The sequence below is a fragment of the Drosophila santomea genome, chromosome 3R, assembly GCF_016746245.2.
Source record: "Drosophila santomea strain STO CAGO 1482 chromosome 3R, Prin_Dsan_1.1, whole genome shotgun sequence".
NCBI classification, from domain to species: domain Eukaryota; kingdom Metazoa; phylum Arthropoda; class Insecta; order Diptera; family Drosophilidae; genus Drosophila; species Drosophila santomea.
The window spans coordinates 21037320-21065151 of NC_053019.2; the positions used below are offsets into that span (position 1 = coordinate 21037320).

The 27832-nt window shown below is 45.8% G+C and overlaps 1 protein-coding gene across 3 annotated transcripts; it reads left to right on the forward strand.

The window, feature by feature from the left end:
• Positions 1-1257: 1257 nt before the first annotated feature.
• LOC120453285 (dopamine receptor 2) lies at positions 1258-27701 on the forward strand. 3 transcript variants are annotated; one of them, XR_005616534.1, is made up of 5 exons: positions 1258-1701; positions 16968-18641; positions 18939-19020; positions 20196-20379; positions 26823-26900. XR_005616534.1 is itself a non-coding variant. In XM_039637911.1 (5 exons), exons 2-4 carry the CDS (start codon positions 17194-17196, stop codon positions 24323-24325), a joined length of 1602 nt encoding a protein of 533 aa, XP_039493845.1. In that variant the 5' UTR covers positions 1258-1701; positions 16968-17193; the 3' UTR covers positions 24326-24348; positions 26823-26958. The 3 variants fall into 3 exon arrangements, 2 of the variants coding, with proteins under 2 accessions (XP_039493845.1, XP_039493844.1); XM_039637911.1 differs by lacking the exon at positions 20196-20379 and adding an exon at positions 24254-24348 and having other exon boundaries at positions 26823-26958; XM_039637910.1 differs by lacking the exon at positions 20196-20379 and having other exon boundaries at positions 26823-27701.
• Positions 27702-27832: the final 131 nt, after the last annotated feature.

The following is a 27832-nucleotide window of genomic DNA, read 5'->3' on the forward strand; positions in this document are numbered from 1 at the left end:
CCTAACACTAAAGACTTACAGGAAAGTTCTATTTAACGCATTTAAGGAAAAAGTTAACAACACAACGACTGCTTAAATATGATTGGATAATTCACTGATAATATCACTGAACCGCTCCTGGAAAATTCTGTTATATCGAACGGAGCGTAAAAGCAGTATAACACTTTCGAGTCTGCGCAGTAAGGACTAAGAATTTTGGCGCCAAGCGAACAGCTGGGAAAACGCCGGGCTTTTGGCCGCATTCAGAGGGCCGAAATGATTTCCCGAACGAGCGGCCCGCAAAAGTGTGCTACACAACTCGCGTTATCCTGGCGGTTGCAACAAATGTCCGTGTGTGCGTGACGCATGAGTGTGAGTGTGGCACAGTGGCAGTGTGTGTGTGTGGGTGTGAGTCGGCTGCTGCTGCCTCGCAGCGAACCGTCAATGGTAGCTTCTTGCAGGCAGAGCTGCCATCATCGTCCTCGTGTGTTATCCTGCCAGCTCGTCACTCCACGCAGGCCGAGCCGATGTCCTCGGCCGAGCGAGTCCTCGTCACTCCTGTGCTGTGAGCCTTCGCGGCAGGTCCTGGCCGCGTTCTTCCTCCGATTTCGGGCGCCTTCTTCAGTCGCTTTCAGTGGCGTCCTGGTCGCGCTGGACTCTGCTCCGCCAAGTGGCCAAAATCGAGTTTTTGTGAATGAAATTCGCGAGCGAACTCAGCGAGTGAATGAATTAGTGAATGGACACGGTGTCGTCAAATCATCGCGAATAAAGTGATTGCAACAAAAAGAAGTGCTGTACTAATAAATTACTCAAATAAATGAATTCTCAAATGGTACATAAATTATAATAAATATAAATCTTTTTTTTGGTGTTTCTTTTTTTAAGAAATAAAATTTGATTTGATTGTTCAATGAAAGGATAAAAGTTTCAGATAATCAGATTATCTCTAACACTGTTTTGACTTAGAATTCTTAGATTTAAATTATTTTCTTAAAAATAACTTAAAAATTTTATTTAAAATCTGAACAAGTGCTTAAACCTAGAATTATCTGACTTTATTTTTAGTTGTTAAACTTTTTCACTCTTCAAGCGACAAAAACTAAGACTAAAGTTTGCTACTTATAATTAATTTCCAATAAATTTAAAGCTAAGAAAAAATGTTCAAAAACGTAAATTTGATGCAATAATCAAAAGAGCTTACTGAATAATCAGTACGTCACTCTATTTAGCGATAATCAAAACTAAAGTGTTTCAAATAAAATATAGTACTTGCAAAAATGCATAAATAATAAATCGAGAGGTCAAACATTTTCAAAAAATACACTTAAAAGCTAATGGTCGACCGGAATCTGGCAAATCGAATCAGCTGCAGAAAACCAAACGAGTTAACGCAATGCGGTGCTTCTTGTGCGGGTTGGATATCCTTTGTCCTGGCTGGTCCTGGCTGGTCCTGGTTTTGCGGCCAGAGCGTCCTGCCTTCGTTAAGTGATTAATCATGCTCGTATATTTTCCAAGTGAAATTCAATTTGGACCGCAACGTCAGTGCAAGAACCACAACAGCCGTCCGGGCGACAGCAAAATATAAGGAACACAAAACTGAAAAATAAGGCACCGGAATTTTCGAAGGACATCGCCACGGGGCAACAACAAAGGCAACGGCAACAGGACGTGCAGCTGCAGCATCGATAGAGAGAGTGGAGGCAGGAGGAACTGCATCCGACGGTGAGTGTGGATTGGGCCATCATCATCGCCAACAAATCCTCTGCAACTCCTGGGCTGCAGCTCCAAGCTGAGGGAGCTGAAGGAGTCAGGGGAGTTAGGGCGGCAGGACGATTCCCAGTGGGTTGGCAATCCAATAAACTTGGTCGAAATCAAAGCTGGCTTGGGCAAAAGTTCGTCAATTCCCGTCTATTTATTTGGCTCTTTATTTGTGCCGAACAAATTAGTTGCTTGGCTGTCCTTTTTGCCAGTGCAAACAAGCCGGAAAATAACACACAAGATACACGAGGATGTGCAGACAGGACCTTTTTCGCAGCGGGAAGTAATTGAAGCCTCGGGCGCTGTGTTTTTTTTTTTTTTTTTATTTAGTTTGGCAATTTAAATGTAAAGCAGGGGGAAATCAGGGCCGAACATTTAGGTTAATCATACGCCATGTTGTCCCGCGGCAGTTCCTCAAGCAGTCCGCCTGCTTTGCATAAATTAGTAAGTTTTTACTTCGGTTTTTTGCTCTGGGTTGGAAAAGTCGGGAAAAGCGCAAGAAGCGGGAGAAGCGGGCCAACATAATCAGGACACAAGAGGCATCCGTCTGGTAGTTGTCCTCGCCGCTCCTGCCATATAAATCAATTTTAATTTAATCGCTTTATCGCTCTAATAAATCATGCCGTTTATGAGGATGCGAATGCGAATGAGTTTGCGGATGCGGATAGCCCGATTGTTGTTAACAATAAAGCGGAGAAGTGCTGACAAAAAACAAAATTTAAATATCAAGTTGAGGCGCCAGCCAAAGACGATGGATGATGACGGCGACAGCGGAAAACAAAGGCAAAAACTTTCTTCATTAAAATTTTTAATGACTTTCCCTCTATTTGCGCAAGGTAATGAAAGTCAACAGCGTCACTATGTTGGCGTATACAAATATATACACATTTTTTTTGCGCCGATGCAAATTCTATTCGAAAAGTCTTTTGTTTTTTTGCTCCCTCTTGACTTTCTGTGGGCAATTTCATTCGCAGCTCTGGTTTCTCGCCATAGTTTGAGTTTGTTTTGATTGGCTGTTTTATTGGCCCGGTATTTAATTACATTACGGTCGATTAAGGCGCAACAAACCCATAACACATGTATCGGGATACCACATCACAAAAACGCCGACATAAAAGTGAATTCCAACGAACCCAAACTGACATTACGGTTAATTAGGCGGCTCATTCTTGTGCAAATTCCAGCAGCCTTTGTTTGCCCATTGATTTTATAATTAAGACGCATTCCTGGCAATTAAATCGCCCCGCCCACTCCGACCATTCACGACCTGACCTAATACGAGTATAACTGTCTAATATCCGGGTCTTGAGTTTAGCACCTCGAGGTCCTGTCCTGGCACTAATAGATTAGCAATTAAACGCCACACACCATTAATGGGTAATAGTACGCCGAGCTCGAAGGATTCTCTCTCCAACAATCTGTGAGCCATGTTCATGCCTCTGTGTGTGTGCGTATGTGTGTGTGTATGTTGTTTATGACACGCCCCCCGATGAGCAGCGCCCCTGATGTGTGCACACCACGCATAATGACAATGGCAGCCCACACGCACACATGCGAAGCTGATAGCTCGCTAAACTATTTATTTGCATATAAATATTTCAGAGAACAGGTCCTATAGCACACAGTCAGTAGTATGTGCACAGCTGCGGCCACAATAATAGCAGCCTTAAGCCTCGAAACCGAATTGCCTGTGGTTTTGCAGATCAATATATTTATTCGGCACATATTTGCCTGTAGACACTTTGCGGTAGATCAGCAATTGATTGAACTGCTTTTATTTGCATCTTAATCACTGATGCATTTTTGTTTGCCAGCTTTGAAAGTCAATTCAATTTGTTTGCAAAATATATTTATTAAACTAAAATACATTTTATGGAATCATTTTGGAGAAAAAACAATGTCCTAGATTTATTTCCGCTGCAGTGGAGAGCCGCGTGAATTTAACGGCACTTGTGCGTTGGCAGCGGAAATAGAAAAGCCCTTTTCCCGCATTTTCCGCCCAGAAAACTCACACAGGTACGCACTTGTAGCCGCCGACTTTCCTTCTTTATGTAATTGAAATAGTTTGTGAATTGTATGTTTATGGGCGCGTGTGTGTGTTGTGGCCTAAAAATGCTTTCGATAACACAAAGGAAATCCATTTGCCACAGCGGAAGTGCCACACTCACATGTACCCCGTGTTGCAGCTCAAGCTTGAGATCTGCCGAATCCTGATGTCCTTACGAGTGGACAGATGCGCTTCTCCTGTTGCAACTTAATTGAATTCCCTGCAAAGCAATTAAGGTGTTGTGAAAAGGTGTTGAAAAAATGTCACTCATCTTCAAGCTGGCCAAACTATGTAAAAATCTTTAAGCTTTAAAATTTTGGTTCTACCTTGAACTTGTTTGGTTACTTTGTTACTTTTCAATACAAGTTATTATTTGTATATTCTTTGAAGTTCTTCTATACTAACTCATGCAACGAAGTGCGACTTATGGGAGCTTCACTGTAGTAACAAGAAATGCCCGAGGTGTTGCCCCTCAGCCATTAAGGATATTTTGGTGCGTCAAATGCAGAGGCAGAGGCATGGCGATTTATTTGTGCCGCATTCCTTGATTGTTTCGTTTTTACTTCGACACCACACATGCAAACAATGACACAGGACACAAAGGACGAAGGACAACAATGTATGCACAACACAACACAGCACAACACAAACACACAAATCCGCTTTCAGTTTTGTTTGCTTAGTGCTGGCGAAACCAAAAATCCCCGATAAACGTCAACGGAATGTCAGGTGGAATAATTTGGCGGTTCCAAATGGAGTGGGGACTACGAGTTACCCCTTATATACTTACATACATATTATGTGCAACACTAACCGCCATTGACAGCAGTCAAAAATTTTTGGTGGCTACGCATCGGCGGATCCTTTGCCATATTTAAGTACTTACATCATGTGCATTACATTTTATGGCTGTGTGGGTAATAAACCAGCAAGTGCAATTACCACAACAGCAACAAAGCGGGCGGCAATTTGCAACAATGTTTTTGGGGTGGTGAAATTGGGGGGCGCCGGGGTAGTGGGTGTGGCACTTAAATAGTTTTACACATTAGCGCCACTCCAAAGTTGACTGGCCAGCGAAACAGCGAAATTTTCAAACTTTTTTAGGTGTTGATGCAATTTTAAACCATTTTTAAATATTAATTATATGAATTCCTTTTGTTTGTTTTCGATGTGGTTACATATTTACATACTGTTAGGTATGATTATAGAAGCTGATTCATGTGCCTAGTTAAAGTGCGCACAGCTGATAGGCGTGCTTTTAAGTCCTTTTTAACCGCATTTGTAGCGTCCTTCACAAGGATCCCATGTGAATGCTGTTGGTAACGCCCCTGAAAGCATGCAATGCCAAACATTCGAAACTTTTGCACTGCCCGCAGCACATTTATCTTGAGCTTGTTGGGATGTTTCACTTGCACACCCATATGTCTCTGTATGTCCACTGGTGTGACCCCGCCCCATGCGTAAGCAGTTGTATTTGCAAAGGTCACCGCTTTTTTCCAGTGATTTTGTTGGCTTGGCGACTTGGCCGCCCGTCTCAATGGCGGCGCACTTGTAACACTAATGAAAATTCCAAATTCCACAGTCCAAATTCCAATGAGCTGTCAGCCGCCACAGGGAGCGATGTCTGCGTCCTTGGCAAACTGCCAGTAAATTGGGTCCGAGTGGTCATAATTTCGGATGCACCCCGCCCCCAATACGGCCATCCATCCAGCCGGCCACGCCTCCAATCCTACGCCACCCCCCTCCCCTATTTTCGGCCAAAGAAAATGTAACAGAATGCAACGTGCTTGAAATTCCACACAAAATCTGCAAAATGCTGCCGACGCTTGTTTGCCCAATCAGTGCAGTGAGCGAAAATGGCAGTGCTTTCTTACAGAATTTGCACATTACAGGGGCAGAAACTTTTTACCATCTACTATCACCTAATATTTAATGTTTAACGTTGGATAGAGATGCTCGAAAGTGGCGCCAAACTACGAAATTAGTCCAAAGAACTTGTTAAGCCATCAAATAGTGTTGCATACTTTTGGGCGCCTTTAAAGGGGACTTAAAGCACTTGCTTTTTCCTGTCTCTCTGTGTATTTAGACGCTTGTTCGAGTGTTTGCTTTAAGTATTGTCTTGAATTGCACTCCCTGCGCTGGTGTGCGTGCGGTGTGTTCTGTGTGTATCTGTGAGAGTGCCTGTAAGTATCGATGTGAGTGTGTCTGTGTGTGTGGGCGTGTGTAAGGCTGTGATGGCACTTTACGAATTGCTTTGGCGTATGTGGGCTAAAGGGTCGTTTTGTTAATAACTTATGACAGGCCAGCAGTTTGGGCCCGAAACCCACCTGGCCAAAAGCGAATATGTGTGTGTGTGTGAGTGTGAGCCGTTGTTGCGGTCGAGCTTTCTTTGTTTTTGGCCACTGGCCACTGGGGAATGATTAATGTAGCAGCTGGACGACTTGGGCACTTGGCCAAAAAGGATTGAGGCCTGGGAAATTGATGGCACGTCGCACGTCGAGAGGCCTCAAGGTAAGCCAGGAAAAACGAGACATTTTCCATTCTGATACGGGCAATGTGATCCCGCAAATAATCATAGTACATCGGTGTGCTAATGAAGAACGAAAGCTAGAACAGCGAGTTGTTCCTTCTAAGCTCGGTTCAATGAAATTCGGAGCTCTGTCAGCCATTAAATGGCTTTCCATTATTTTGCCGCCTCTTGGGCAAACTCCCCAAGGACTCGGCTGTTCATTTTCATTCCTGGCAGGATCTGCGAGCCCCCTCATTTACTTAGCTAATTCCCAACACGTGCTGTCACTTACAATTGTCCGTCGTTCGCTCCGATATGCGAGGGGCGCCAAAACTTTTCGATTTCCACGAACTGGGAACCCTGCAATTTCTGGCGCGCCAGTTCAATTGGTCTAATTGACTTTTCTTTTCGGCCGCTCGACGCTCGCCGCTCACTGGGTAAACTTTTCAACACCCGGCCAACGAGAAGAATTAACAGGCAATAATCGATGGAGTGGACTCTTTCTTGCCAATCCAACCATCGCATCGAAGCCACCCACATTCTGCAATGCCTTCAATTTTTTCTTGCTTCGCCCTGGAAATTATGCCACAAAATTCGAAATGCCACATCGAAAAAAAGGCGCCGGGTGGGCGGCGGTTCTGCGGATTTTTTATTTTTTTTTTCGCCCGAGGGTGGGACGCTCGGCGACAACGAAATTAAACGAAAATCGTAATAAATTGCAAAAATTTACGAAAATTGGCTGCGCTAGGGACGAAACACTTTACAGCAGCCAGAAACGGGCAATGGAAACTTTCTGAATTGAAAAATTGAAAATAATGAATGGCACGCACACACACTAGTACAAGAACCAGCACACGGATTCAGCACGCACACACACAAAGGCGGCCAAGGCAGGGTGGCAAAAGCACAGCGAAAAAGAATGGGTAACAAGATGTTATCAAAATGCAACTTAGAAATTTGTTTGTAATTTAACTGTTGGAAAATTATACCTAACTAACTTTTGAAAACTGCAAACAGATTTTTGGCATATTTTCTCTACGTGTACGTTCAGATACACGCGTCCGCTAAGCGCAAAACGCTCAAAATTACAGCAACAAATAAAATTTGCAGTAAACTGCGTGCTTGACACGCCCACCCCCTGCCACGCCTACAACACCCCCGCCCACTTGGCGCTGTGGGCGATGCGACAGATTTGAATGACAATTCGCCGGTGGCAGCCGCAGGATGAAAGGATGGGGCTGGAGTGGAACAGAGCGGAGCGGAGAGCAGGTCCTGTCCCCCAGTTGGGTGGCTCTCCCTGATGAGTTTGGATGAGCGTAGATGCGTGTTTTCCTGGCAGCATTACGAGGTGCAAAAATGGTAGAGGCGGAGGTGGAGACAGAGGAAGTGGGTGGTTAGATGGATGGGTGCTTGGGCGGTTGGGTGGTTGGGTGGCTTTCGGTCGGCGTGGGCGCCAGCCACGTTCAGGTATTTAAATTCATTTTCGTTTCATGCCAAGGATAGACATCTCGCATTTGGCCTCTTTTCGCGCCAAGGGGGCTGAGTGGTGTTCCCTTGCAAATTATTACACCAAAATTAAAATAATATTTCTCATGATTGCAAATAGCTCAGCGAAGCAGATTTTGTTTTGCCAGCCAGCAGCGGGTTTTGTTTTCCTTGGCTTGTAGCGCCATGAAAATACATGCTTATTTATATTTCTAATTTTCACCTTTTTGTTTGGTTTTGGGTTTGGCTCGTCCGCTTTTTGTGCCGAGTTTGCTCAGTTCGCTTTTAAGGCCCCGACTTTGTGTTCTCCGTTCTCATTATTTTTTTTTTATTATTTTCGCCTTAATAAACTGCCTGAGTTTGCAGAAAACGAGATGGCTAAGGAATATTGCCGGTGACTGTGAGCAATTTTCATTTTATTTCGCCGCCGAACGAAATGCGAAATGCTGAAAAGCGAGCTGTCCGGGTGGGCTGATATTTTTTGGCAGGGGGTGAAGGGGTCAGGTGTAAGGGGTCAGGTGCTTCGCTCAACTAATTATGTCGAAATGAGTTTTTCGCAGCCAACTTGCCGCTGCGAAGCGCAGTCTTAACTTGTTTGCCGTAGTTGGCAAATGTCAGGCATCCGCCACCCACACACACACACACACACACACACACACGAATACACCTAGACATGTAGTGTGCGCCATATCCTTGCACATCCTTCCTCCGACTTTCGCAACTTCCTTGGCTTCCGTGCCGCGCAGATTGGCATTTAATGTTAATTTCGCGACCTAATTAGCCATAAAATCTGCGCTCCCCTTCGCCAGCAAGGCAAACCTAATCAGCTGCAGGAAAGTGTAACGTGTGTTGTTGCATGACTGCCAGCGGATCTTAACCCACTTCGCAGCGCAGCACTTCTTATCCAGCATGCTAATGTGCACTTGATTAGAATGTCACTCCAAGCCTGCCCACATGCACTTCCAACTCTCTGGGCCAAGATGCCCCGATTAAGCTGCAACCAGAGAGCCCAGAAACTGGCACAGCCACGATAAGCCTTCGGCCAAGGAACTGCCAGCAAAATGGCCTCCAAGGCCTCCGGCTGTCTGGCGAAATGCTAAAGTATGGCCAAATGCGACCGAGTGCATTATGTGCCGACAGGACTTGCGTGCTCGCTGGCCACAGGACCTGCATGGCATTTATTGTGCAAGCCATGTTAGTGCAGCAGCACTCGAAAGCTAAATCCATACTAAGTTATAATCCTTTAAAAAGTTCTACATCTCTCGCCAAGCTCAATATTCCTGAATCAAGATCTTTAGCTAAAGATAAATATCCTATCAAAAGTTATTGACTGTCTGGAGTTTATTTGTGTAGTCATATCTGTAATGAAATATTTTTTCCAGTACATAGGGAACACAAAATTGATATGGCATCGCAAAAGCCCCACAGATATGGCTGGCAAATTATTCGTGGAAAATTGTTTTCTCACGACAGCCAGCAAATCAAAATGGATACGAGGCTGTAATAAAACTATAAGTGGCCGTTTTGCGTGGCCATTAGGAGCAGTCGATAAGTGGCGAAGTGCCGGTTCGGTATCAGATATTAGAGTGGCGATATTCCAGCGGCAGAGAAGGAAACAAATAGAAAAAAAAAGAAAAGAAAAGAAAAGTAATGTAGTCGCAGTGTCATTGTCTTGCCATATTCATCCGCCCGAGGCTACTCCTTGTGTCCTTTGTCTTTGTCGCCTCCGCTTTCGTCCTTATCTGCCATCCTGCAGTCAATATTTCAGTTCGACTTTGACAGGACCGCTGATGAATTCGCTACCACTCTTCGAACTCGTCCTGGCGGAGTGCCCACACCCACGAACGACGTGACTTCTGGCATCTTGTTATTATATCGAAATTATCCTGGCTGCAACTGAAATTGTTTCACAGTCACACGTGCCGAGGCCATTTGGGAACTTTTGGCGGGAAAACGGCGGGGAAATTGGATATTAAATAGCCAATCAAAAGCGGGGAAAATTGGAATTAGCTAACCAGTATTGAATGAAAACGAGCAAGATAAATATTTAGTTTCTTACAGTAATACAACTTATAACTCACAGCATTAGTTAAGATACAAAATGTATATTTCTAAAAGGACTTTCTATTTCGTTAGCCATTTTCCCATTTTAATTAGCAAACTTGGGCCGCTTTCCCGAGCCAAATCAGCAGCGCCGATGGGATCTCCGCTGAGGATTGGGTTTCATTATTGGAACTGGCATTGGAGCCAAGTAGCTTTGGAGCTCTGGTGCTCCGGAGCTGCGGAGCTGTGGAGCATTGGGGATGCGGACGGCGTGTGCAGACGATTTGTAATTTGCTCATGTTTGCTGAAGGATCCGCTGACGGAGTTCTTTATGTTGTTATCATATCATCAGGCAGCGCCGAAAGATATATGTCATGCGGTCATGTGACTGGCATTCATTGCCCTAAAAATTATGCAAAACCCATTAGAGGCAACCACCCTCGGCTGTTTGCCGCATTCCTTCCAGTTAGTCTGCGATGTGATACATTTTTAATTCGATGCCCCTTTTCGGTGGCCTTTAAGAACCCAATGCTCATCGAGCTGCCACATTCGGCATGCGAAGCGCCGCTGCTCAAAGGGAAACTTTGGGCGCCGCTAATAAAACTCATGCCAACTCATCAAAAACTAACTTTAAATATGTCCTTTGGGTCCTCAATCAAACGAGTGCGTGCGAGCGTCCTGAGACGATGAAATGAAAGTGAACCCATTTCCTGGGAGTAGGGATAGTCGCGTGGTGCAAAAGTCTGTAGTTTTAGAGCTGAAGCTCGTTAGTTTACGGGCCCCATTTGCCATTTCCGGGTAAAAATATAGCAAAACGGCAAACGGAATACGGAATACAGAATACGGAATACGAGAGCAGGGGGAAAACACACTGAATGCCGTACACATTTCATCCGACGACTGCAACAAATTAATCATAATCCGTATGCGATGAACTCGAAAACTCAGGTCGTGGCCGGGGGTATTGATTTCGAATTATGCAAATATTTGGTCAAATGATTCGCTCATGTGTGCTCAGCCCGACAGCTCACGAGATTTGGATTAGTTGGCGTTTTTCCGTCTCTCCGCTTTTCCGGATGACGTCAGTAGTGTGTTCGTTTTCAGCTGAATTTCCCCGGCTTGCTGTGCATTCCGCGACTGTCACGGTTGTACAGGACATTCCGTGTGGTAACTTGATTTGCCAGCAAAAGGACGAAAAGGACAAAACACGGAAGCCGCACGGGAAACTTTCAGCGGAATTGGTCATCAGGTGGGCTTGTTTTGCAAATCAAAACAGATGTCACTTTGTGGAGCATCAGCATGGCATATCAACTGCAATGTTAGAATTTAATAAACTTAGTAATTCATAGAATTGATTGATTGATTCAAATATGTTTGAAAGCTAACCTTTATTTAGGAGTGCCCATAAACCAGAAGATTTCTTCCTGTGCACAGAATATCCCAGAGTCCTGACCCACATCCAATTTGTGACAATAGTTAATTATTAATCACGACACACCGGGGAGCAAAGGATGCCAAGATGCTGACATCTCTGGTCGGGGGACCACATGTCGCATGAGCAATATGCCACTTAAAGTAATGCCCAATGCTCGATTGGCTCACTGACAGCCGGCAGACGTTGGTGTAAGTGTATCTCGGGGCCTACAGCCCGAACATCCTGAATGTCCTGAGCGCTGGCGTTGCCATTCACCTTGTTGTTTGGCGAAGAGTTCGCTGTAGTTGTCCTGGTTGTGCTGGTTGTTGTCCTTGCCGCTTGTCGTCCTGTCCAATCATTATTCATTGCGTGACAAGCGCGTTAAATGTGTCTCTCTGCCGAGGAGCATGTGTGAGTGTGCCAGACTCGGCAATAACTTTTAACATGCCAAAGGTATTTCCGCAACAATAGCAACTCGAAAGCAAAGTTGCCAGCACACACTCGCAGAATCGAAAGGCCTGGGTAATAAAATAGAGTCGTGCGATTTTCGATTGCCAAGCGCTTTTTTTTACTGTCAAACAACTTAAATGTTTAGTGCATTCATGGATACAATACGGCAAATTACGCATACGCCATGTGGTCCGGCCCGTAAATATATATGACGTATACGCATAGGTGTACCATAAAGAAAAGACCGCTCATGTTCTTAATTCAGAATTTGCCAACAAAATTTCTATATTTTAATGCATTTTTTTGAGTGCAGAATGAGAAGGATAATTTGCGTGTTTCCTGCTGCCGCTTCCGTTTGGGGTGCCAATCCTGAGGACCGGAGTTTGGGCTGTCGATTCCGTCTCACGAGCTGTCTGTGCGAGCCACAAATTAATGCCAGCCATTATCACGGAATCCACTTTCGTGCCCACCACGCCGCCATCCTTATTCGTCCTTGATTGCCCCGAATAGCGAATAGCGAACAAAAAGTATATATATACATAGTATTAAAGTATAACCGAAAAACAAAGGACCCCCCGCCCGTTGTTTCCTTTCGTTTCGTTTGATTTCTGTTTGCCTCGGCTAGATTCCTCGCGTGCCATGACACTCTGCCACCGGTGTAAATATTTGTGACATAATTAAGCAGGCCGGCACCGAGGGATCTGGGATACGAAGGCCAGGAGCCAGGAGCTGGGAGCCAGGAGTTGGAAGCCAAGAGCCGAGATATAGAAGGCATTATCAAATCGGTTGGGGGCTCACAAGTTGCAAAGCCGAAAATAAAGCAAACATCGGCGCTCTGAATGGCGGAGAGTTTTCGACACGCGCGTGATTAAATTTCATTTGTGGACCCAACCAAAACGGAACCCAACTGACTGACTGACTGGCTGGCTGACTGAATGACTGAGTCCTTAGTCCTTAACTCGCCGTATTTACCGTCGTTTTAGTGCCTCGCCTCGCTCGGGTTAGTCGGCAAAAACAGTGCTTTCTCCCCAGAGTGCGTGTGTTTGACTTGGATTCGCATTAAGATTGTCAAAGATTTGGACCCCGGTGGGGGAGCCACTCGAACGCTTTACTTTGTTTCGCTTGGTTTACCTGAAAAAAGCCCCAAAAGCACCTAAAAAAAAAATGCTCAGGGAGCAATTTGGAAGATTTTAGGCGGCGATTTATCGCCATTGAGCGCCTGAGTGGGTGCCACCAATACTGATACTGATACTGATACTTTGGGCCCAGAGATAGTAGTCTATTCCATCCAGTTAATTTGAATACGAAGGCTGTGAAAAGGAAAAGGTTGTTCAATGTCACGGCGGCTTTGCTCGTCTATCCGCCATGCGATTCCAATTCAGCGATAGTGCACGAAATTAATGGATGTCGGGACAGGATCCCAATCCCACCTACCTGCACATGTCCTTATCGACGAGCACAACAATGGCAGCTCCACTAATAAATTCCGGCATTAGGCTGTTTTTCCGTGGGGGCGTGGCACTCAAGCTGGGCATTACACTTGACATCAGGCCGTAAAAATTGTGTTGCCTACTTCGCGGGGCAATTCCCAGGAACATCGAAGGTACAGGACACAGTGTACTGAGTGCTCAGCTGACTGGTTTTTTATTAGTTTGTTGCACTATTAGCACGCTTGAATATTTATGGACGGCGACATGGACACCTTTGTGACTAATTTGAAGACTTGGCACATTTCCCATTTTATTTAAATTATCCAAAACTTAAAGTAGCTGAAGCCTGCACCTTTGAGTGAAATTTGAGCCAAACAAAAAGTTGCCGCGTCGCACAAAAATTCAATTTGCCCAAGTTTGAAGCCAAGAAGTTGGAGTGTATGTGGTGGCAGACTCGTCGGCTTTTCCATGATTTTTTCCATTTTCCCCGGCGAGTTCTTTTTCTTAGGTGCCAGTTGGCAGGCAATTTCAATAAACACATCGACTCGTCTCGGAAGTTTTAATAATTCAATAGGCAACAATGCGACATGGAAAATCGCTTCATGTAATTACGGTTCGCATAAAAATTCAACAAATGGCCGCCGGCTGGCACTTTATTGGATGGCCGTTCGGTTTTCTTGACTTCAATTTAAATTCAAAGACTGTTATTGCAGCTGTCACAGCGGCAGAGATACATGCCAAACATTTTGCCACGAGGATCTAGAATTTTATGTTGTCATTTGGCGTCGTGATTCGGTGCTGCAGTGGGTCTGTCTGTATTTCCAAATCAATTTCGACCGACTGCCATTGCAGGGAATTCATTTTGTGGGCCACCGAAGAGCACGAAAGAGCAGACTGACTCCTCGAAACTGAAATACTCTGTACTGCATGGAAATTTTGGTTGAAATAAGCAACCAACTGAAATGTTCGCATGCATGCTGGGCACGATTTTCCGACCGCTTTTCCTGGAAAATCTCTCGCTGGCCATTTTCGGTATACCCGCATATAAATGCGGCACGGGCGTTTGCTTAACTTTCATGAGGCCATTCAATGACTTAACCATTTCCACCCCGCTGCCTTTTCCAGCTTTTCCACGCACGCACACAGCGACCAGCTAACTGAAAAGGGTCAAAAGGTTTTTCACACATATACAAATTGCTGGCCTGGCCGAAAGCATTTTGCATAGTGGCCAGACTTGGCTTTCGGCCAGCTTTGCCCAGCTTTTACTTTTTACTTTCACCAACAACCTTAAAGGTTGCCTCAATTAAATTTCTCGGCCCAGACGAAAAAAAAAAAATATGAGAAAAACCCAGAAAGCTGCAGGGCACCGCCCACTTGTTCATATGAATTTTTGCCACACTGAGAAAATAACTTTTGGCGAAATTCCATATTTCTCAACATTGTAACTTGGCTAAAAATGATCATAGAACTAAAAGAGTGAGTGTTTTTTACAGCTATTATCAATGCTAACGATAGGTTGTGCATTTTAGGAGATTTCAGAAAAATAAAAATTTCATAAAATTTCGCATTTTTGATAAGGGGTGCCATCATAAAAATTTGCAAAAAAAATGGCCAAAAATAAACACTTCCAAATTGGAATGCCAATCGAATTGCGAGTTAAAAGAGGTATAGCAATACGCAATTGGACCATTCTTGCAATGTTTGTCGAAAAAACTGTTTATTTCTGGATGGAAAATGGGTAAAATGAATTTGGGCCATATTTCGACATTTGAGCCACTCTTTTCAAGTGCAGAATATTTGTGTAGCTCTGTTTGCCCAGTGCACACATATTTTCGTGTCTCTCGTTCGGTTGCCCTGTTTTTATGCCAACTCCCTGAGCCCCAAGCTCGCATTTTGACTTACTGCACATCAACAGCCTCATCAGGCGGGCGAGTAAGTGAAAAAAATGTTTGCTTTTTTAGCCAGGACGAGTGAGAAATGTGCCAGGAAATTGTGCTAAACTGCTGAACAAAAAAAAAACGGCGCAAAGACGCTGCCTCCGCTGTTTCAGCCGTGGCTGCCATGTGGCCAAGGAAAACATAAACCATAAACGTGTCAGACTTGGATCAAGTTCGGTTTCAGCTCCTGTTTCTGTTCTGTTCTGTTCTGTTCTGGACCCCGTTTACTGAGCGGGGTTGGGCAGGAGTTCCAGATAAGCCAACAGCCAACAGCAGCAGGCAGCTGAATTTATGGCATACGCGACCCGGAAATGAGCAACCGGAATGTTGTGGCAGAAATGAGAAGCAGGAGGCAGGATGAAGGAGGCAAGAGGCACGAGTCCTTCGTCCTTCCTTCTAATCCGCTCGATTGGCTGCAGAGTAATGCCAGCACAGCTCCACGCCTGGCGATGACAGGTGATAATCGGTGGAACGGCACAAACATAACTAAATAACAAATGATATGAACCTCATGAAAGGATCACAAATTTGTGTATTAAGCCCATTTTAAGGGTCCCATTTAGGCTGCGAAGGTAAGCCAATTAGCAAGCAATATCACACATAATCATGCAGCGTTGGCAGGGGAAAGGCTTCATCTTATAATTATTAAAATCCTGAGTGGCATCCTAAATTTAAAAGGGAAAAGTTCAACCTTGAAGTGGCAGCAATGTCTCTGACTATTTCGTTGATTGAGTCACATTCAAAGCAGCACAGCTAGCTAATTCCCAATCCACTGAGCTCGTCCACCTGCATTCTCCTTTCGATTAAGCCAACCCGAAAAGTGAGTATCTCAGTGACGACGAGTGCCAATGTTGAATGGCTGCAAGGACCTCAATGCAGGACCTTGGTGCAATAGAAATTCTGGATAGAGATGCCATCGCCAGCTGTTTACATTAAGCGAGGGGCTTAGCAATCAACTCGCGGCGACAGGAGCCAGGACTCTTGAATAATGCGGCGCACAGTTGTTGACTTCCTCTGTCAAATGCCGTTGACAAAGGCAGCATCCACTTAGTCATCCTGCCGGGACCTGTAGTTCAAGTCCTGGTGGTCGCACGCTTCACTTCCTGCCAACAAGCCTGGCACTCCAAATGTAATTTAATTTGTTTATTTGTGTGGCACTCGCCCCCTCCCCCTCCAAGGACCACCACTCCCCTCACTCATTCTGCAGCTTCTACTCCACCTCCTGCGCCAGGATCTCTCTCCTCCAGCTGGCGTGTCTGCTTGCCAATTAATTGCGCACCTTTTGGGCGCAGGAGAGCAGGTGAAATCTGGTGAGCTCCTTCTCCTCTTCTGGATTTCCGACCAGCGGAGTCGGCGGAGGCCCAAAAAATCGTCTAATTAATGTGTTTGTTTAGCTTTTGTGCGCGGGAAATTTGCTTAACTCGGTTACCTGTGGATGCGAAAGTCAACATTTTAATTGAATGAAATTTATAGCCCGCCCTGCCAGCGGTTCAATTACAATAGCTTCATTAGACCGACGCAAACTTTTGTCAAAAGAATCCAAACTTGATTACGTACAAAAATTAGAAGTTGCTCGAAAGGCATATTACATATATTACATATTATTTTATGCTATAGTTGGCCGAAAGTCAAAACAAATTTAATTGGCTTTCATATTCACTTGCTTACTAATAATAATATTATTGCATTTTAGGTTGTCTATTGGGTAACTAATAATAATATAAATTGCGCTGTTTACATTGTGTTGAATTTATAAAATATTTATAGTGGGATTATAATGAAGGGTTTCACCACTTAAATCCACGGTGGCTCAAATAAATTTGCCGCTCCATAAAAAGTTTAAAACCAAGAGTTTATCATAAGTTTGTCCTGATTGCATTGTGTTCACCAGCATCTCTGTCTTTTTTGTCGACAGCTTGGCAGCCCGGCGGCGAGTCCTGCTGAAGGACATGAAAATGCGCTTCATTAATTTGGCTGGCAGCCGCGGACTGCAGCAGCAGGAGCAACCGAAGGACCAGGAGCAGCAACTGCCAGGGAAATTTGAACAGGAACAGGAACACCAACTGCAACAGCAACAGCAACAGCAACTTGAACTGGAACAGGGACTCGCGTCAGCTGCAGCGACACAGCACTGAGTTGCAATGGTGGAGGACAATGGTTCGTCGCCGGAAGCGGAAGGAGCGGAAGGAGCCGGCGCACCCCTCCTGGCCCTCCTCCGGGTGGATGTGCTCAATCAGACGCAGACCCGCTCGCCCTCGCCGTCGTTCTTCGGCAGCTACAACATCTCCGAGGACGTCTACTTCTACTTCAATGGGTTGCCCACGAGCACGGAGCTCGTCCTGAACGCCACCACCTCCGCCACCAGCACCACCTTGAGTCCGGGATTGGTTGCGACAGGAGGTGGTGGCACCACCACGCCGGAACCCGATCTATCCGAGTTCCTGGAGGCCCTGCCCAACGACCGCGTGGGTCTGCTGGCCTTCCTCTTCCTGTTCTCCTTTGCCACCGTTTTCGGCAACTCCCTGGTCATACTGGCCGTCATCCGGGAGCGGTACTTGCACACGGCGACCAACTACTTCATCACCAGCCTGGCAGTGGCCGACTGCCTGGTGGGTCTGGTGGTCATGCCCTTCTCGGCGCTCTACGAGGTGCTGGAGAACACGTGGTTCTTCGGCACGGACTGGTGCGACATTTGGCGGTCTTTGGACGTGCTCTTCAGCACCGCCTCCATACTGAATCTGTGCGTGATCTCACTGGACCGCTACTGGGCCATCACGGATCCCTTCAGCTATCCGATGAGAATGACGGTCAAGCGGGCCGCCGGACTGATAGCCGCCGTCTGGATCTGCTCCAGTGCCATTAGCTTTCCGGCCATCGTGTGGTGGCGGGCGGCGAGGGATGGCGAGATGCCCGCCTACAAGTGCACCTTCACCGAGCACCTGGGCTACCTGGTCTTCTCGTCGACGATATCCTTCTACCTGCCGCTGCTGGTGATGGTGTTCACCTACTGTCGCATCTACAGGGCAGCCGTGATCCAAACGAGATCACTTAAGATTGGCACCAAGCAGGTGCTCATGGCCTCCGGTGAACTGCAGCTCACATTGCGCATTCATCGTGGCGGCACCACGCGGGATCAGCAAAATCAGGTTTCCGGCGGAGGAGGTGGCGGAGGAGGAGGCGGCGGTGGCGGCGGATCACTGAGCCACTCGCACTCCCATTCGCATCACCATCATCACAATCACGGCGGTGGCACGACGACCTCCACGCCGGAGGAGCCGGATGATGAGCCACTATCCGCACTGCACAACAACGGACTGGCCCGCCATCGGCACATGGGCAAGAACTTCTCGCTGTCCAGGAAACTGGCCAAGTTCGCCAAGGAGAAGAAGGCGGCCAAGACGCTGGGCATCGTGATGGGCGTGTTCATCATCTGCTGGCTGCCCTTCTTTGTGGTCAATCTGCTGTCCGGGTTCTGCATCGAGTGCATCGAGCACGAGGAGATCGTCTCGGCCATCGTCACCTGGCTCGGCTGGATCAACTCCTGCATGAATCCTGTGATCTACGCCTGCTGGAGCAGGGACTTTCGCAGGTGAGGATCCGTAGTTATCCATTCAGCGAGGCATTCAGTTCCACAAAACGCAGCTTCTTATTTTTCAATTTTTATGCCAAAGGATTAAGCTTACCTTTTGCTACTCGTATGGAAGCTTATATATTTTTAGCTAGAACGAAGATATTTATTTTCTGTTTACCTTTGGCAGAGGACCCTCGAAACCACTGAGAAGTACACGTTTTGTGTGCTATTTTTATTTGGGCTGCGTTTTTGTGGCTTTCGAATGCCGAGCTTAACCCCACGGCTGACCCCGATCCTAACCGGCTTCTCTTCCAGGGCCTTTGTGCGTCTGCTGTGCATGTGCTGTCCTCGCAAGATTCGCCGCAAGTACCAGCCCACGATGCGTTCCAAGTCGCAGGTGAGTGTTCCATGACCCACTCCGTCCACTGTCGTTCTCATCCTCCGCCAGGCGATTCAATTCAATTCGATTCGATTCTCTTCATCGTTTTTAACGGCCTGGGTAACTGGGAAACTTGGAAACTTGGCGGTTTTCCGCATTTTCTCCTCGGCTGACTGTTGTTGTTGCATCCACTGTTTTGGCGGGCAAACAAAAACTGGTGGACGGAGACCGCTTTAATGAATTACGCGCTCCACTTTCGTATGCTCCAAAAACGAAACTCAACGAACGGCGAAATTAATTTACAAATTTAATGAATATGCAAAAAAATATAACTGACATTCACCCCTCGTACCCACCACCCACACGATTCTGGCCACGACTTCCGTTCACACATGGCAGGCAGCCATGAAAACTTCCTGACATCCGCAGCAGATTCATCCTCACCCAGCGCCACCGCCACCATCCCCACACCCCCCATCCTGCATAAATCATCCGGGGCGCATCACTCAACCTGTCGACCCTCGACCCTCGACCCTCTGCGTGATTTTAATGAATAATTTTCTAATGTTTGGCAACTTTGGCTGCACCTGAGTGCGTTGCCGTGGGTTGAATGAGACCATAGGAGCGTTGCACCCACTGTTTGCCGACGGAGAGATCCATTGTCGTCCTCCAAGGACTCACTGTCAATAGGACCCCTAAGTAATTACACCAAAGTCACGGGCTTACTTCCGTCATTACAGTCGAACTTGTCTGAAGTTTAGTATAAGGAAAAGTGCTCAATAAATTATAATGTTAAAGGAGTTCTTACCGCGTCAATACTTGTTTAGCTAAGCAAAGAAAGCATGCCAACGTATGGCGTATGAGTGATAAGTTTTAAGCGAAATGTTCAAGGTCTTTCTTTAAATTCAATACCATCTGTGGACGAATAACTTTATAATTGCCAACTTTTTGTGTAATAAACTGCGCAAGCTCGACTGTTTGGCAAGTAATTTGGCGACCTATCAGAAACGCTTAAAGTGTCAATTTCGAAAGTGGAGGCCTGTCCCAAAATAGCTCATGTCACGACAGCATTAAAGTCATCACGGTTTCCCCACGGATCCCCATTTCACACCCAACCCATAGACGGCATATAGTATTGCCATGTCTGGCGTATCGAGCTGATTGTGATTCCGGCGGCGTTCTTGATTTTGCAGAGATTCGCGACGCGGCGCTGCTACTCGACCTGCTCGCTGCACGGCATTCAGCACGTGCGACACAACTCCTGCGAGCAGACTTACATATAGTTTAGCGTACATTTAGTTGACAATGATCAGGGCGCCGTGCCACGCCCCCTAGCGCCCCCTTGCGCCCTCCATTTGTCCGTAAGTCAATGGCAAGGTAAGCGAGCTGTGACTCGGTCTCTGTGTCCTGCGATTCTTTCTCTGTCTTCTCTTTTCTGTCTGTGTGTCCTGTTGTCTTTTGAAAGGCACCCACATAAAGAACTGGGGCATAAGCACGAGCATCCTGTCTGCGTTCTTCGGTTTCTGCATCTGTTACTGTTGCCATCTCTGTCTGTGGCTGCGCTGTCTCACTCACTTCTGTTTGTTGACTCGGCCATGGCATTGTTGTTTGTGTCCTTGTTTCCGTTTCACTCTGGTGTGTTCTCGAAATCTCCGGAGACTTTTGGGCGCTGCAAAGTATGCTACGAAAAATTAGTTTACACGAGGATAGTCATGCAATCATATTTATGTGCATCCTTTTAAGCTCGTACGTTGCAAGGACTCTAGAGATTTCGGGAACACCCTCTTATGTATGTTTTCTTGATTTGCTTACCCTGCTGCAAAAGCACACGATGCGAAAACAGACTCTGATTCAAGCACCTGTTGAATGTGTTGCACCCTTATTGACACACACACACACACTCGCAAGCGTACACACACTGGGACACTAACAAATATATGTCCACCCACGCAAAAAAGTCCCTGGGCACCAACACCTGAGCCCTTCTCTGTTTGATGATGTTGTTTTTTGAGTGTTGTTGCAGACAAGCTGAATGAAAATGAAAAGAGCACAAACAAAGAAAAGAAAAATCGAAAGTTTCCTCAAAGTCTCCGGGCACTCACACACACATATACACACACTCTTGCACACTTGCAGGACACAATGTCCTTTCAACGTTTTTGTCACCGTTTCCTGTTGCTGTTTTTGCTCTCCATGTTCCTGCTCCTGTTGATGTTGTCGCTTCTGTTGCTGTCGCCCCTCACAAAAGATTTTCCCAGTGTACACAATGACGAAACAAGAAAACCGAAAAACCGAAACACCAGCCCAGCTCACTCATAAAATGTTTGTTGATCTTTTTATACTCGTTTGTGGCAGAGGAAAAAGTGGTTTATGTGACTCGGGAAAGCAGATGAAAAGGCCTAAATATAGACTGGATCGGCTTTAACAGACACGGGCACTTGTGGCGGAAAAACATGGGCACTGGAAATCTATGGAAAGATTTAAGAAACCCATTTTCTGTACTGTTGATATTATTTTTAGATATTCTTATATGATTTTCACTGTTGACACTTATTGTTGCAAGACTTCTTAGCTGATTGCCTTAAACAACTAATTAGATAAAAAGCTCATTCAAGGTTCAGTTAAAAGGACTCTTAATTTTGCCTGACATGTGTGTGGAGTTTCAGCCGGTCTTCATGGTCTTCATTTTAGCTCCGCCACCTTTTTTGGCCAATTTATGGCGAAAACCCCGATTAAAAATATCACGTATTTGGCAAAAAAAAATTTTTTTATTTTTTTGATAAAAAATTATCACTATTTTTTCGATTGCAATAAAAGTAGTTGTCCAAAATTGGAATGCCATACCTCGTTGAATTCGTAACAAAATTCCCTATCGATCCATGTACATACATTGAAATGCTAATTTTTTGCCATTTTTCGCAAATTTTGATGATGGTACCACTTATCGAAAATGCAAAAAATATGACATTCTATATTCGGACCAATATTTCCAATGTTCTGATCAAAATACTTATATTTATAGTCGCAAAAACCAGAAAAACGATTTTCGGCCAATATTCAAAAATTTGTAACATATTGTAACAAATGGAAATTACAATTTTTGGCCATTTTTCGGCCTGCAATTTATGACCAAAAGGAAAGGGTTTCCCATTTTCAGTTTGTTGTTTATTTTTTTGGATCAATACTTACCGGCCAGGAATTTTGACCTTCTCTGCGTAGCAACTGAGTCAGGTTTCCGCATTTCCCCCACCGAAGGGAAGAAAAACCCTTATAGGAGTCACGCACAACCGATACTTGAGAAGTGTTATCAAGTGAACCATAAACATTTTTTGCACTTAAAAATTTCCAACTCAATTTTCGCCCGCCGACAAGCGAACACAACCGGCACAGTCTACACTCGCACACACCACATGTAATTGTATTGATGAAAATGTTATTTACAGCAATCAGCAGCCAATATGTGTCTGGCCTTGGTGGTTGTGCGGGTGTAGCTGTGTGGGTGTAGGGATAAGGATGCTGATGCTGATGCGGATGCGAATGCCTTTCCGCATCCGCTCCTTTGGATTCCTTTGGATTTCGAGGTTTTCTTTTGCGATGTGTCTGTCATCATATCAATTACACCCAAGAGCATGCCAATTTATTTGCCGAGTGCTTCCACTGCCAATTCAAAGAACGCGGATGCGAAGTTTCGAGCACGACTGAGTCGACACTTGAAGCATTCAAACTTAGTGTTCCTTAATTCCGTGCAATGGGCGGATTACTTAAAATAATACTTAAAAAACGCAGGCATTTCATGGCAGTCAGTACAGTTTATCAATAAAACATCACAGGATTTAAAGCTTACTGATTCGCACAACAAGAAAAGCGAATTGATTGTCAAAGGATTTAGATTGTGCACTTTATAAGTTTGCCTGTCGGCTGCCAAGCGTTCGCCCAGAACACTAAATGCTGTATATAAATCAACAAGAATGTACTTAATTTAATAGAAACTTGTATCAAAAATCTTTAATTTAACTAAAAGTGGGTTATGACTCACCAGGGAGCTGTGAAAAATGGGCAGCAAGGAGATTGGCCCTGAAATGAACGAAAAGGACCCGTTGTAAAAAGGCTAATTTCAAAGATTAAAGTAAACTTAACAAACAGGTTCTAGCTGGTAAATATATACTCGACACTTTTGTCCTTGCTAACTGCTTGCGATTTGTAAAATTTATGGCAAATCCTTTGCTCAGGAAGGACCTGCCCTTTGGCCGACAAATGAGGCGACTTCCGGCAGCCGCAATTTGCCCGCTCTACGGCAAGTGGAAATGGCTTTGCTCAAATGAGGATATGGCAGATGTGTGGTTAGGTGCCTGACCGAAAGGACTCGATTTCCGCCCTCAAAAGTCCGGCACTTGCCTGCCGACCGGGTGGCCATCTTTGTGCCACCTCAAGCACATTGCGGTCAGCCGCAAGTTGCAGCTGTCTGTGTGGCACTGGGACAGTCGACAGTCCCATTTCGGCACTTAAAAATTAACTTTACACGAGTTCCATTCAACTTTAATGCCACCACCGCCCACACTTGCACATGCAACCTCAACACGTCTATTAATCGCCGACTGTCGCCTGTGGGCCGACTGACATTTGCGCACACCCTTGACCGCCCACTCGGTGTCCTAATGAGCCGTAAAGGATCCCCACCCGCCCATAAACCCACCCATGCACAAACACATACACATACACATAAGCGCATTCTGGCCGCCAGGGCCAATTTGCATCCCTTTTCGACATCGACTGGCATCTTTGGTGGGCGTGCACGTGGGGAAAAATCACAGAAAAGGTCAACCAGAGATCGTTTTACGAAAATTATTACACTTGTTCCATCTCATTGCGACATTTAAATGTCATAAAGTCAAGTATCGTTTACGTAATTACTACTGATTTCATAATCAATCCACTCGCTTTAAGAAATTCTTTGTAAAATCGGAGTAAACATTCCGTTCATTATAAATATGACATTATTGTTAAAAGAGAAACAAATTTTATATTTCTAAAACACGATTGCTGAGATCATAATCAGTATTTCTGTAGTTATAAGCTGGTGTTGATTTCTCCCTGTGCACTTGAGCGCAACAAGATGTTTTGATTGAAAATGCCAGCCTGTGCACACACAAATCCAAGATCCATACACAAACACACACATTTGCAGCTGAGACTGTTTAGCATAAATTTGGCAGCTTGTAAACCAGGAATTTGTGCTTCTGACTGTTTGCAGAGGAAACCACTGGCCAGCCGGAGGCCAACTGCCACATCCTCGGAACTGCTTCGTTTCGGGGCCTTCGAGTAGCGAAAACTGCCGGGAAATAGCACGTACTTTAATCAATCCTTGATAAATATACTTTGCTTCTTGTGGCGGCTGGCAAATGCTGCTTTTGCTAAAATGCTGCTGCTATAATCGCTGCTAATTGCATCAATTATTGGCCAAGGCTTTGTGCTATTTATGAGAAGCGGTCCAAATTGAATTCGAAATCGAAATTGCTTAACCGATTAATCAAACCGATTTCATGCCACCAAAACGAACTGAGCCAAACTTAATGGAACAATAATCGGTTGGTGCCTTCTACTATACATATATACATTCCGAAATACATTTCGAATACATGGAGTCGATAATGGCTCATTTCTCGGGCAGGACGAACATCAAAATGTAATTTACCACAAATGTTGCGCAAACATCAATTATCCCTAATTGACTGTGAACGTGAAATTAACGTTTATAATTATGTGACAGAGTCGTTGGAGCGGAAGTCCGAGCTTCAGTCCGTGGGAATTCTCGTAGGCAGCCATGTAACTTTTAATGTCCTGCCCAGGATACCCAGGATACGAAAGGGGGCAGCCGTGAAATGAGGTCCTGGCAATCGGGCATTTTGTGACTGTCAGCCGACAAGGTCGCCGTTAAGCAGGCGGCATTGGGTGCCCCCGCAGCTTAGCCTCTGGCGAAACTTTGAGCCAGGCCCAAGTCGGGATCCACGGGGATCCCAGGACCCCCAAAAGAGGTTTATTGAGTGCCTGGCCATAAATTAGCCAAAGGGGCGTGGCCGCGACAAGTTCGTGCGCGAAACAGCCCACTTGGAGCTTCACGGTGCCAACGACCTTTTGGCGGAGCCGCACGAAAGGTCCTTTTTCGGGAGACCAGCCCTAATGAGTCACTAAAGTGTTATGATAAAAATACGCAATGTAATGAGAAGTCTAGATAAGCCGGTTATAAAGCTGGCATTTAAACGCAGATGGCAGATATTAGTTCCTTAAACAAAGTAAGAAGTTGGGGTAGCAACGAATATTGGAATTAACAAGTAATAGGGTAAATGTTATTTCTTATTTTCTGCCTTAAATCACATCGACTAGAAATGGGTGGCAGCTACTAACTTTTCACTCACATTTAGTAGATCATCTGCAGCAAAACTAACTCAAGTGATTATCTGCCATCCCAGTTTCGACATCGCCGGGGGGCTGTAAAAATTGCAAATTACCCAGTTGGCCTGCGGCGTCTGCTAAGCGGGCCATCCGGTCAGGCTCTTCAATTATTTAAGCTAATTGCGACCGCAATGCGAAGGGCGACGTACCACTCGGCGTATACGCAATGCAAATTGTACGCAAGTGGGCGAGAGATTTTCGAATTTGAAGCAACTTAAAGGGGAAGGAGGAGGAGAAGGAGGTGCCTGTGAGCCTGTAATTGAATTGGGCAAGCAAAGATGATGGGTTTTTGTTGGTTTGGTTTAAGGTGAAATCGGGTTAGGAGAAAAGCACTTGCAGGACGGGAAAAGCCCTTGGAAGTTCCCCCAAAAACACACACATACGCACACTCACACATTTTTGATAATGTTGTTGTTACTGTTATTATTCTCAGCCCCTACATACAAAAAAAAAAAAGAAGAAAACAAGAAGGAAACTGAAAACCAGAAATTGGAATTTCAGCTACCGTTTTTCTTTGCCCATGTTCCCGCTCTTTTGTTGTTGCTATGGCTGCTTGTTGTTGCTCTTTTCCTAGTTTACCCCAGCCCCCCCTAACCCCACACTGTTTTATTGTTTTGCTGTTTTCAATCATGCATTTTGCTTTGACTTTTACTGCACCCAAAAAAGAATAGAGGAAAAGCCTGGGAAAAATGGTTGAAATGGTTGAAATCAAGGGGAAATCTGCCGGGAAAAGCCGCAACAGTTTCCGTCTCTATTCGTATTGTTGTTGTTGTTGTTGTTGTGCCGCCCCCCCCTTCGTTTTCACCGCCACCCACCACCCACCTGGTGTTGTTGTTATTGTTGCTCTGGCTGTGCATTGTTGTTGTTGTCGTTTCACTTTGTTGCTTTGCTGTTGCCGTTGCTGTTGCTGCTGCTGCGTTGAAACGGCAATTTTGTTTACAGCCACACTCCACAACAACAAAAAAAAAACAAAAAAAAAAGAAGAGAATAACACCCGAACTTTTCCGGAAACACTGCCTGCAAATTGTATGCAAACACTCCGAACGAAATAAGACAACAAAATGTTAATTAAACGCTTTTTCTCGCCTTTCTACTCTTTTACCCCTTTCTGTCTCTTTCTCCCTCTCTCTCTCTCTCTCTGTTTGTATTGTTTTTTAACTTTACTGAATTCAATTGTTGCTTGTTTTTCCTACTGCTTACTTTTCAACTTTATTCGCATTACTTCGGCATTTGTTTATTATCTTTAACTTTTCTTTTCAACATCTTTTCAATAACTTTGTTCTTCATTATAATCCATTAATTTATGTTTTATTTATTATTACACATTATCATTGCTTTTCGACCCTTGCTGCCCCCATTTTTTCTCACAGTGTCACGTGGCCGCTGCAATGGTGGCCGCCTCCACCTCCTTCGGCTACCACTCGGTGAACCAGATCGACCGGACGCTCATGTGACGGCAGCTGAGCAGTTGCAGCACCTGCAGCGGTGGCAGCAACTGCGGCGGATCCCGTTCCGCCCACCACCAGCACCACTCCTCGGGCACGGCCACGCCCTCGTCCTCGCAGCGATCCTGCACCAGATGCCAGAGCTTCCACCGCCACCACCATCGCTCCCGGCGCCGCAGCTCGGGGATGCAGCTGCGCGGCGACTACCACTCCACCACGGCGGTGAACAGCGCCCTGGCCAAGACCATTGTCACCATCAGTGCGCCTCCGGTGGCGGCTGCCTCGGCCAGTTCCCTGCACTTGGGCGTCGGCGGACGTCCTTCCTCGGTGTCCACCCTAACGATCGCCTCGGTGCCGCCCACTTTGAGTGGCAGTGGCAGTGGGAGTGGGGCCACTACTCCACTGGCACCCAGTCTCAAGGCCCTGACCCCGGGACCCGCCAACTCGTCGGGTCACCACGTGTCCTTCATGCCCATGACGGGCATGAAACGGTTGCGCAGCTCGAACGCCTCGCTGGGATCTGCGAATGGTATCATCAGCTCTGTGGGCGGAGCAGACACCACATCGGCGCCCTCGCTCATCGATGCCGGTGAGGAGCAGGTCCAAATGAGGAACCACCACAGGATCCTGGAGCAGTGCCAGAGTGTCCAGAGCCAGATAACTACGCTGGGCGACGTGGAGGACGACGAGGAGGTCAGCGACAGCGAGAGCGAGAGCATCGGACTCGCTCTGGTGGAGACCACGCCCCAACTGGAGAGCCAGCCCGCGGAGGCATCGAGTTCCTCCAGCTCCTCGGTCAAGTAAACTCAGCAAACGGCACCACGGAAACAAGCCCATACATTAGCTCTAAGATTCAACCATATTCATAGGTGTGTTTATCAGGGGCGTTCAATGGGAAGGGTATGATTTGGACACTTCTAAGCCAGTCGGATTTT

Excerpts from the sequence above, each read along its gene's own strand:
- LOC120453285 (XM_039637910.1), top strand. The coding sequence starts at position 17,194 with ATGGTGGAGGACAATGGTTCGTCGCCGGAAGCGGAAGGAGCGGAAGGA. Across the intron at positions 18,642-18,938 it reads TGGAGCAGGGACTTTCGCAG|GGCCTTTGTGCGTCTGCTGT; the intron begins GTGAGGATCCGT and ends CTTCTCTTCCAG. Across the intron at positions 19,021-26,822 it reads CGATGCGTTCCAAGTCGCAG|TGTCACGTGGCCGCTGCAAT; the intron begins GTGAGTGTTCCA and ends TTTTTCTCACAG.